Here is a 12,585-nt window from a genome sequence, read left to right on the forward strand (position 1 = left end):
TAGGGACCTTCTAAGAGGTGGTTGTGAATGGTCTTTTACTAATGCCAGTTGGTCGACGCATGTGAGTAGATGGGTTTGACTTGTTATTACTAGAAAAATTCTTGAATGTATCATTAAAATAATGATTAGTCAGTGTCTAGAAAGATCATGGACTATCTTTTCCACACTTATTATTGGTTATTGAAGTAATTCTGCCTGGTTACATTTTCCATACTGTCAGTAGCCTGCTCTCTGTGGGCTGGAGATGTTTTCATATACTCCTGTTAAGTTCTCATATCACCTGATGTTTGGTTATTTTGGATGCTAATAAATGTCCTGAGAAAAAACCTTGATGGAAGCTGCTATTGTCTTACACTGTGTGTGTGTGTGTGTGTGTGTGTGTGTGTGTGTGTGTGTGTGTGTGTTTGGGGCGGACAGAGATACAATCTTTTGCAGAAACTAGGAGAAAAGGAAGAAAAGAACCTGATGTTATTTTTAACAAGCCAGTTTATATCAGCAGATATTCTCCAAAGAAAGCAATTATCTCTTAAGCTACAAACAAAAAGGATTACAGTAAACTAGACTTCATTCAAAAGTTCCTTCTGCTTGGGGAACGACTCTTCCAAAATGTGGCTTTGAACTTGTAGTTTCCATGTGCAGTAAGCAATAATAGTACTAGCAGTATCAGCAACAGTAATAATTCTGGCTTGACCTTGTATTTCACTACCTTGTATTTATTTTGAATTCCACATACACTTATGTCTACGTATCTTATATCTATTAGCTCCTCTAATAAAGTGTTAGTTCCTTGAGAGTAGGGATGGTTTAACTTTACATTTGTATTTCCAGTACCTTGCACAGAGTAGAGACTCTGTAAATAATAATATCAGTACTAATAATAGCTAGTATTTATACAGTGTTTTAAAGTTTGTAAAGTCCTTACGAATGTCTCATTTGATCCTCACATCAATTCTGGGACGTAGGTATTATTATTATTATTATTATCTCTATTTTATGAATGAAGAAACTGAGAGAAACAGAGGCTAAGTGACTTGCCCAGGGTCACACGGTTAGTAAGTGTCTGAGGCCAGATTTCGTCTCAGGTCTTTCTAACTCCAGGTTTGGCACCCGATCCACTGTGCTACTTACTTAGCTGCTCACTGTGCAAGTCATTTTCTAAGTGCTTATAGATTTATGATTGAGTGATGAACTGAATCCATGAAAATGCAACATTTAACAAAATGACCTCAGAAGGGAGAAATGAATTCCATAGGAACAGTGTGAAAAATGAGAGATCTTTTCCTAACTTTGTAGACATGTAGTCACAGGATTATAGGGCAATGGCCATCAAGCTGAGATAGATATGAGTGCTGAGAGATGTCCAAGTAGGAGGCTTTGGGAGGGGGGAAATGAATGCTTGGCAAGGTGCACTCAGTTGCATGTTATAGTCTTGGTAATATGTGACTATCATTTCCTTTTTGCTGCTGTAAATTTAGACAAATTTCTTTTCCATTGCTGTGGATTCCATTAAGGAGGTAGGCTTATGGTACAGTTTGTTGGACTTAAGATTAAGAGAGAACTAAGCACAAATCCCACCTCTGACCCTTGCTAACTCTGTGATCAAAAGAAAGTCATATAACCTCTCTGAGCCTCAGTTTCCCCTTTTGTGAAATAGGAATAGTAATAACTTTATTACATACTTTACAGGGATCAAATAAGAAGATATGTAAAGCACTTTGCAAACATTAAAGTACTCTAAATTAGGTGTTGTTAGGATGATTTATATGATTTAGGGGCTACTGTCTGATTTTTGAAGATTTTGGAGATTGGGAAATTTCAATTTTGAAAAAAGGGAAGAAGAGTTTGTAAATTTTATACTTAAGTTTGACTTGTTGTTAGTAGAAAAATTCTTGAATGTATTATTAAAAGAATGATTAGTCAGCATCTAGAAAGGGAGACAGTAATAAAAAAAAAGAGCTATCAGCTAACATTCCTAGGAACAGGTAGTGCCAGTCTAACCTTATTTCCTTTTGGAATAAGGTTAACAGTCATAGATCAGGCAAATGTTGTTGATATATTTTATTAGACAAACTCTATAAGTTGTCTGTCTAATTTCATGGTATAGTTTAGAAAATAAGCATTCTATATGGATAGTTAAGGCAAACGAGGATGTCTTTGATGCAATTCTCTCTATTTCTTTTGGGATGTGATCGAGTCTGATCTCGTGATTTTATCAGTACAGGAAACTCATGGTTTGGAAATTTCCTCTACTCATGTAGTTGGGTATGGTTGAGTATGTTGAGAGGTTAAGTGACTTACCCACGATCACATAGCTCATAATTATCAAAGGTAAAACTTAGAGGTCTTCCAGGAGGAAAAGAGACATATGAGTCAGCAGTTATTGATGTTATCTTGCTCACATGTATTGGGGGAAGGGTGCTGGCAATGTCTGTGATTTTTTTTTCCTTTCCTTTTTGTATCTTTCCTTCCTTCAGATACTTGAGAATCAGTCCCTCTAGTAGTCTTTTTTTCCGAGCCTCATCTTCCTCCTCTGCATCTGGTGACACTCTTGACCACTCTCTGCTACTAAATACCCTCTTCCCTTTTTTTTTTTTGCATCAGAGATGTGCTGTCTTCTAGTTCTGACTCTCAGACCATTATTTCTGTCTATCTCCTGACCCAACATCCTTTTTCCTATAAGTAACAAAATTGAGAGCAGAGGAAGATAAGTGACACATTCTCTCCCCTCAGTTTTTCATTCCTAGCTTATTCCATGCAGATGATGCCTAAATCTCTAACTCCAGCCGTGGCCACACTTCAGAACTCTGTGTCCAATTGTCTATAGGGGAAATCTACCTGGATTTTCCACCTCAAATCCAATATGTTCAAAAACAAGCTTATTATCTTTTACCCTAAACCTGATACTTCTTTTGTCTCCGCTATTTCTCACAGTGTAAATGTTGCTATTTTAAATGATTAATTCAGTGTTATCTTTGATTCTTTCCTCTCCTTCCTTCTCCATTCATTCACTTTACAAGTCTATGATTCCATATCCTCATTGTCTCTTAAATTTTTGCCTCTTAATGCATATGTTCTCACCACTACAGGTTTTTTATGTGTGTTCTTCTCATATAAGATCTGTATGTGTAGCCATTCTCACTATAATGGTATGTCTATTTGTGGGAGAGTGTGGATGGCCCAGAATGTTCTGTTGGTACTTTTTTTTAAAACTATGCTATTTTATTAGACACCTTTGCTTTAAACACACACACGTACAACTCCCCTATTCATAACCTTCTCTTTGTTTCCACTGTCACCACCCTGGTTAAATCTTCATTACCATCCATGTGGATTGTACCAGTAGTGTTCTGATAGGTTTTTCTACCTCCATTGTTGCTCACTTATAATTGCTGATTTCCCTGACCTCCAGGATAACTTTTCTTACACATAAACCTGGTCATATACTACTTCTGGTTAAGAATTTTAAGTAGCTTTCTTTTGCCTACTAAGTAAACTTTAGATTCCTTTGGCTAGCTGTTATCACCTTGCACTACCCTGCTTTTCTGGCCTTATATTATTCCCCTTTGGGCATGCTTAATGCCAGTCAAACTGAACTACTGTTGTCTCCCTGGACATGCACTGTGATCTCTTTTCCCTGTGCTTTGCTCATGTTATTTTCCATGTCTGCAATTTACTTTGTTCCCTTTTGCAAAGCCAAACTCACATTCTCTCTTCTTTAGTAATATTTCCCTAACCACTCCATTTGGACAGCAAGGTGGCACTGTGGATAGAGTGCTGGGCCTGACTAATTTTCCTGAGTTCAAATCCAGCCTAAGACACTCACTAGCTGTGTGTCCTTGGGCAAGTCAATTAATTCTGTTTGCCTTATTTCCTCATCTGTGAAATGAACTGGAGGAGGAAATGGCAAACCATTCCAGTATCTTTGCCAAGAAAACTCCAAATGGTATCATGAAGAGTCAAATAAAACTGAAAAAACAACTGAAACCATAAAATATCCCATTTGGCAATGAGTTTTCCTTAAAACCATTGTTTATTGGAAAGAGTACTGCATAGTCAGAGGCTCTCAGTTCTAATTTTGACTTTGCTAAGTACTATCTGTATTTGCTGGACTGAAAAATTCAGTTTTTCTGGACTTTAGTTTCCTCATTTGCAAATGAAAGGGATTAAATAAGATAATCTTTAGAATCATCTGGTTCAAAATGCTTTGACCCCCATATAGCATTTTATTTTGTTTTGCAACTCTTGAATATATTTCCTAATGATATTGTAATATGGAATATTATGGTTATGTTTCTGTCTGGTTTCTTATAAGCTCCATGAAGGCAGGGACAATGTATTTTCTAAATCTGTGATTCCCACAGCACCTAGCACAGTGTTCTGTACCTAGTGGGTGCTTAATAAGTGTTTCTTGAATGAATGGATGTAGGCATGTTGGATTCAGCTTATACTCATGAAAGAAAAAATGAATAAAAAAAATTTGTGTGCTTTCTATGTTCCAGGTATTATGCTAAGTGATGTCCTTACAAATATAAAAGAGAGAGTTTCTGCTCTTAAGGAGCTTATGTTCTAAAAAAGGGACAGAGCACATGTTAGAGGAGTAATGGCCAGGGTAAGGTGGAATCACAGGGATGGAATCATAAAACAGTTGATTGACACAACCTTCCCAGAACAATTGTCGTGTTGATCTGTTCACTCTTCCCAGAGGAAGAGATAGAAGGGTGGGGCTGGGGGTGGGAAGGGGATGAAGTGTTATTCTAGAAGCAGCAGGAAAATGGTGGTGTGAGACAAGGTTTGGTGTGGCTGGAACCAGATCGATGCAGTGAGGCTTCACTAAACTAGGGCATGACCTCTGGATGGTAGCTAGAGGTGTGGCTGGAAGGGTACAGTGGCAGCAGTAGCAGCATGGGGGCCCTAAGAGGAAGCCAGAACTGCAAATCAGTAGGATCAAGAATATTATGAAATGTTGTTTCTTGTTGTCATTGAGTACAACCCCACTAACTCCTTAATTTTTGTCCTGAAGAGACTTCTTTTTAATTACAACTTTTCTGATTTCATTTATCTTAGGTATGTGGCTTAGTTTCTATAGTAATATGTCTTGTTTTTCAGACAGAGATGACTGCTTGAGGCTTCTAACAATTTAATGTGATCTTTATGAGTGATCTAAGAACTATATAATTCTTAGCATTTTCAGCCCCCTTTTCTGCCATTGTGCCGACATTATGGAGGAAGTAGGAGCGGCCCATTTTGCATTTTTGTCAGTTTTCTGAGTCACCATGAATCCCCAAATGAATTATTTAATAGACAAATTTTTGGAGAAGAACCACTCCATATTTAGTTATACTTATCCTCAGACAATAAGCACAGCCTGCCACTGGGCTTGTGCTTTTTTCCTTATTTAATATTAATTTCTTTTCCTTTTGGCCAAGTCTCAAAAAGTTTACAAAGGGACAAATGTTAATTGGTTGTCCTTAGTCAAATTATTGAATTATAAATGAATGCCTTTCTTTGTGGCATAAAGTATTTGACGAGGATGTCTAGCTTTCGTCTCATTTATTGATTGATTCATTTGGAATGAATAAACGATGAAATACTGGCCAGGAACATTTGTATATTGTCTACTTACCATATATAGTAAGTTTCCAAAAATGCCAATAGACACACATGGGCTATATAAATTACGAATGAGGAGAATGAACACAATTTAGTATTAGAAATCTTGCTGCAGATTTTCTGTTTGAGGAGAAAACCTTTGTATTGTATGGAAAAGTTTACATGTCCTAAAAAGTACTGAATTAGGGACTTTTAGAAGGAGAAGTTTTGACAGCATCATCAGAGGCGGCTGGGTGGTACAGAGGATAAAGCACTGGGCATGGAGTCTTAGAAGAATTGAGTTCAAATTTAACACCAGAAAGTATCTGTGTGATCCTGGGCAAGGCACTTCAGTTTCCCTAGGTTTCCTCAACTGTTAAATGGGGGCAGTAATAACACCTTACCTTCCACGGTTGTTGTGAGAATCCAATGATATAATATTTGTAAAAATGTTTAGCACATTGGCTGGCATATAGTAGGTGTATAGCAAATGCTTATTTCCCTCCCGCCCTACTTCCCTTCTATCTTTCTTTCTTCCTACTCTCCCTCCCTTTTTTCTTTTCACTCCTTCCGTCTCTCCCTCTCCCTTCTTCCTTCCCTTCCCTCCCTCCTTTCCATCCTTCCTTCCTTAATTTCCTTCCAACTTCCTAACTAATTTCCATTATTCTACCATTACAGTTTTTAATTTATATGCATGAGTTTCTGAGGATTTTGAACTCTCATAATGATGATACAATATTTCTAATGGATATACAAACAATAATAATTATGGCTTCAGGTAGAAGAGACACTGTGATAAAATGTGAAAGGAAATGGCTGTTCCCCTCTGAATGGGCCTGAGTATTTTCATCATCTTAGAAAAAAGGCCCATTTAGAGTTGGTTGACACTAACTGAAATCATAGTCTGCGCATTCGATGTGTACTATGGTTCTATGTTCAGAGTTAAGGCTTGTTTTAATTCTAAGGAAAATCTATGGTTTTCCTGCCCTCAGTTTAATAAGTAGAATGCTAAAGATTTGCATGGCACTCCTTATTTTCATTCTTTTACAATCATGATTTTGTTAATCCATCTAACACCATAGTGTGATAGGTAGGTACATTTAGGCTTTCAGATTTCCTGCAGGCTAATTTCTGTGCCAGCAGAAATACTGTGATTGGCACTTGCTTTCCATGACTTCCCACACCTGGAGATGCTTGCCTGTAGGTGCAGGTATACTAGCACATCAGCCATATCATCATTTATTAGTTCTCTTATCTTTCTCTCTGAAACTTCAGTTAGTACTCATATCATTAGACATAATGTTATATATGGGTTGTTACAATTTCAACTTTAAATAACAGATAACAATGTTATGTATTTCAGAGATTATTAGCAAAGCTATCTTACCTATGTTTTCATACCCCAAACACAACTGCTTTGTCATTTTCAATTTTTACATTATTATTTCTCCTGGCACCCCCCCTCCCAAATGAAGGTCTTTGTGTAATTCTAGTTGCTTTTCTTTCAACAAGCATTTTAGGGGACTCCTACCATGTGCCAGAACATAAAAGAAGTGAACAGTTGCTGTTGTTGAGATATTAAAATTTAGTTAAGTTTGCAAAACAAACACAAAGTAACTAGCAGAAAAAACTGTCAATCACCAAATAAATATAAGATACAGTATAAAACTGTATAGATCAGTTCTGAGAGGAAGCAGAGTAAAAGAGTGCTCCCACTGATCCCAAATCACAAGTATTTAAACAGTTAAAATAATATTCAATTTTTTAATGTGAGCATAAGATCTTTAATAATCAATGCTTGGCTGTTGTATTAAATGCTTTCCTATGTATAACTATGCATGCATATTATACATGTATATTATATTATAACCTAGAATGCACTCCTTCCTTTTATCTGCCTCCTGCAGTCCCCCTCTTCTCTTAAGGTACTGCTCAGGCACCATCTTCTTTATGAAACTTTTCCTCATGACCCCCAACAACTAGACCCTTCCCTCCCAAACTACCTGGAGTTTGTACTGAATAATTATGAGAAAACCTTGATTTTTATATATCTATATCTATCTGTCTGTCTATCTGTCTGTCTATATCTATCTATCTATCTATCTATCTATCTATCTATCTATCTATCTATCTGTCTATCTATCTATCTCTCTGTGTGTGACTCACAGGTATGATAATGATGCATTCTCCGTCACTCTAGGGGAGAAAAGTTAGTTTTAAGGACATAGTTCTATTTCATTTGTTGTTCTCTGGTTAACTTGATTGTTTGGCTTGCCTGTTGTTGACCTCTAAGGTACCTACTGTCTCTAAATCAATGATTCTCTGATCCTAGTTAATGTATATATGTGTGTATGTACACATATGTTAGTGGATTACAAGGAAACTTCTAGGAATTTTTTGAGGATCAGACTTCAATTGGATTGGCATAGAGCTACTGTGTGTTTAAATAACAAATCTGGGCAAAGCATAGGTCTTTTGAAAGGCTATGTCATATTTTTGCTATAATATGCATTTATGTTTGAAAGAAAAATAAAATGAGGTTTTAGGTAATTTTTAGTGATATGAGTTTTACATTAAAATTTAGATTTGTAGTGTGTTTATGAGTAGGGATATACAGATAATCTTTCCTGATTGAAGAATCTAATACAGAATGTATTTTTTTGTAAATGAAATTACTAATATTTTCTATTTTCCCCCCCTAATTTTAGGTTTTAGCATAAAAGCTGTTCCATTCCAGAATGCCATCTTGAATGTAAAAGAACTTGGAGGTAAAACTTTTAAAATCATTTATGTATCTTATTAGAAACTTTATTCTGATTTATCTCTGGGAATTTATTATATAGAATTAGAGTGAGAATAATTTGCCATTGCAGCCTTTATCTTTGACTTTCTTCTTGAAAATCTATTTCTTAGTGTTTGCTTTATTGATGTTCTGAAACATGTTCAAGAAAACTGCTAAATATTATTGCTAATGTTTAGTTCTCTACCAAGCAAACTAATTGTGGAATAAATCCCACTATGCTTCTGAGTTTCCTGTTTTAATTATTACATTTGTTTGTGAATAGAAATTATTAAATGAATTGTTATGTTATTATACATGTGGACATATAGTATTCCATAATTATTTATGTATACAGTATTCTTCCTCTGGGGATGTATATTATTTACCATATACATATATGAAAATATTACTCATTAATCACAGTCTTGTCCCTTTGTTAAAATCTGTTTTAGTTATCCCATACTCCTGTTGCTGCAGCCATACCTTTCTCTTTATATTCCTTCATAACTGCCTTTGAACTCAAATTTTTGGCCCCACATTTTATATTCTGTTATTATTGCTCCTCTAAAATTCTTTATCTCTTTGTCTTCCAACTCAACTTTTTTTTCTTCTGGCTAATATATTATTTACATTTGGTATAGAAGGTGCTTCTGGCAAAGCCCTTTACTTCCTAATAATACCTGCAAAAATCTCTCCAAGTAGAATGAAAGTAGGCACTATTTGTTGAGATTTCATAGTGTTTAATGGTAACTCTTTCTGGGATTTGCTTTTTTTCTGTTAGGAAGTTCTGACTGATTCTAGCCCAGGTTCCTACTGCTTTCATTCATTTTTCTCTTCTCACCACTTTTGTTTTCATCTGTTGACACCTACCTGGTACTTCTTCTACTGTTATAAGTCAAGGAATTTCTCTTCCTTCGGTTTTCCCTGTAAGACTCCTTTCTATGATCAAACAACCCCAAAGATAACCAATGACAAAAAAATGACTCATTAGTTTTTCTTCCCCATAGTTACATATTTCTCTCTAGTGTCTACTTTCACGTTTGCCCTTATTTCTGTCATAGTGGTCTACATGGCAAGTCTACTGGGCAAGAGCATTGTTTTGAATTAACTCCTAACAAGAATATTTCTAGTACTTGATACATGTGAATAATAAATGTTTCTCTCTCTTTCCACCTTACCACCTCTCCATCTGTTGTCAGGTTTCACCTGAAAACAAAACCCCTCCTCTCTCACACTTGCCTTTTAATTGCTTTCTTCCTCTTTTTTGGCATTAACATTTTAACCACATTTTAGAGGTAAAGCAGTTGGTATACAGCTGAGTTGAAAGCAATGGCACACACTGTATGGCACTGTCCTGGCACTGAGCAGTTAGCATTCAGAGATATGCTGGCTATGTCTTCTTATTTATATCTGTTCCTAAATAGATTTCCTTTTGCTTGGTTGGGAACATCTTTGCAAAAATGAATTAAGTGTGAACAGTTCAGTTAAGGAGATGGTAATTTATTTCATAATTTATAATCTGACTGACATTATATTTTACCTCCTCTTTAACTTGAAATTAGAATGTAAGTTGGTGTTATTAGGTGCCCATTTCCCACTCTTTAATATTCTATTGTGGTATGTCAGAGATTGTTTTTTCCCTTCTTAGTTTATTCCATGGTGGTGTTGTCTGGGCAGTTGACATTTTGGAAAGTAATGAGAGAGAGAGAGAGACAGAGAGAGAGAGAGAGATTGTCTTTAAAGCCTCACCATTCATTGCTAGTGCTTATCAATTAGAAGGAAAGGGCTTCATTAAGATTTTGTTTGTACTTTATTTGGTCTTTCTTTAAAGGAGGTGAAAATCTTTACTTTTGTTGTTAAGGAAAAAAAAATGCAAGTCATGTCCATTTGCCCTTAGCACATGGAAGATAGCCTCGCACTAGTGATTGAATTATTTTTGAGGATTGTCAGCTAAGCCATTTTTAAAGGTTCCTTCTTTCAGCAGCCAAACTGTTATATGAAACAGATGTTGACTGTGTACTGTTTCTTTGTTTGGCTCAAGGAATATGCCTCCTTGTAGTGAAAGGTGGTGCTTGTTTGTACCATGCTAGTTACCTCCTGGTGCTGTTAATCTGTCCAGGTTGTTTGCATTTCTTAATTTCTCCAGAAATTATACAGGGTGGATCTTTGTAGGTGTACCAGGGGCCAGTGCTTTCTGCTCTAGGTTTCATTAGTTCAGCTGTCTTTTGTACCTCAGCCCTTCAGTGTCTCATTCTAAAAGCGTAGCCCCTGTGTTCTGACCCGTCATTTGGACAGGATATAGTAACTATAGATTTTCATTTACTGTAGTCAGGCTGTTAGGACATTTGTGTAGTGTTTCAAGGGGAAAAAAGATCTTAGTACAGATCTGTCTGACCACCATAGTAGCTGTGATTTGACAGGTATGTTCCTATAACATGAAACACTTGCTCAAGGCGAGGACAATTGAAGATAATATGAACCTGTAAATCTTTGAAGTGTGTTCTATAAAAACCGTAGAGGCAGACAGAGTTAGGCAGCTATTGTAGTAAGATTGCTTTATGGGACAGGTGGAGGTTGGGATTTTTCTTCAAGGAAAAAAGGGAATCAGCTTGCCCATACAGAATCTACATTAAGGTTTCCTCAGATGTGAGTGTCTGGAGAACAGTGATATACCTTGTACGGAGCCTGTATTTGGCAAGGAAATGTTGACGTGGAGAAGGGTACAAAGTAAGCACAGGAAGCGAAGGCTTTATCCCCCTGAATACCTCGTAACCATGCTGTAAACTGCATTATCACCCAGTTACATAACCGGTGTGTGCTCCGTGCATTCCTTGCATTGCTGCTGTAGTGGAAGTAGAGGGTTATTCAATGAGCAGAGTCCTGAATTGAGATATTCTGCTACTTTGTGACGTTGGATGGGTCTCTTGACCTCTTGCTATTCTTCATTTTCCTCTTCTGCAAAATGATATTTTCAATAACTAACCTCCATTTATTTCTAAAGGGAATAAGGCTGAAAGGAAAAATGTGTAAAACTTCTCTAGAGAGATATTTAAAAATTAGAATGTGGCTCCAACGAACCATATAACATATAACCCAAACTACTTGTTCTAACCTTGTTTCTTATCTAGAATGAGAACCATGTCATCTTGGAAAGGGGACAGCCAGTTAATTCCTGGCTCCCTGAGCTGTGTACTTTTCTCTTCAGACCAGGTCTATACTAGGGGAAATGATATTGGGATTCATCCAAGTCACTTGGACATTAGTTAAAAGGCTCCAGCTATCTGAATTGGTTGAACATGATCCCAGGGTGGTGTTATTCAAGCATTTTTTACACTTGCTAAGGGAAAACACAGCCAAACTGACAGCTGAGCCAAAGAAATGAATACAGGGGCCCAGAAGTGAGTTACTGACTAATATAGTCCTGACCTTAATTTTTGTTTTCTCTTGGATAAATACCCTAGAGCTTTTCCACTCTGTCCTCTTTATGATTTTTAGGATTATGGTACAGCTTGTATTAGGCCAAACCCTTGAAGAATGATGTCTCCATATATAGTAATAGTAGAAATAGCTGTGGCAGAGCAGATAGAAAACTGGCCTTGGATTCAGGAGGACCTTGGTTCAAGTTCTCACTCTGATATAGTCTGGCTTTGTGATCTGGAGAAGTCACTTAAACTCTGTGACCTAGGCAACTTTCTAAAATTATAAATTAATTGCAAAAATAGGTGCCAGTTTGCATAAGAGGAGAACACTTCCTCATTGTGTGTTCCCTCCATTAGTGAAATTACAGATCTCTGTCTGTGGTGGAGTCAGTGAGATGGTACAGTGGAAAGAGTGCTGAGCCTAAGATACTGTCTGTTTGACCCTGGGCAAGTCACGCAACCACTATCTGCCTCAGTTTCCTCCACTGTAAAATGGGGATAATTACCTCCCATGGTTGTTGCAAGGATGAAATGAGATATTATAAAGTGCTTAGCAAAGTGCCTGGCATATAGTATGCTTGTTTCTTTTCTTCCTGCTGGCCATCTCTATCTCTGTTCTTATCTCCGTCTTGTCTGTCTCTATAGATATAGATGTGTATATGTGTGTATGTATATCTCATATGTACATATGTATATATCTTGTATACAAATTTATATATATTTACTTGTAAATGTATATATATAGATGCATATACACTCACACACGCACGCATACACGTACATAAACATGCATAA

General features: G+C 36.7%; 1 protein-coding gene across 10 annotated transcripts in view; it reads left to right on the forward strand.

Annotated features, from left to right (window-relative positions):
- The window catches only part of ARL15 (ARF like GTPase 15), a 516,687-nt gene that overhangs the window by 171,093 nt on the left and 333,009 nt on the right, over window positions 1-12,585 (forward strand). For all 10 annotated transcript variants that reach the window (XR_013486144.1, XM_020996974.2, XM_020997001.2 and 7 more), the window contains one exon: window positions 8,298-8,357. Coding sequence is in view for 9 of the 10 variants with exons in the window: in XM_020996974.2 (XP_020852633.1) it covers window positions 8,298-8,357 (60 nt within the window). In the remaining variant the exon portion in view is untranslated. The remainder of the gene's footprint in view (window positions 1-8,297; window positions 8,358-12,585) is intronic.

This window comes from Phascolarctos cinereus, unplaced genomic scaffold, assembly GCF_003287225.1.
Source record: "Phascolarctos cinereus isolate Bilbo 61053 unplaced genomic scaffold, phaCin_HiC Scaffold_4;HRSCAF=312, whole genome shotgun sequence".
NCBI classification, from domain to species: Eukaryota; Metazoa; Chordata; class Mammalia; order Diprotodontia; family Phascolarctidae; genus Phascolarctos; species Phascolarctos cinereus.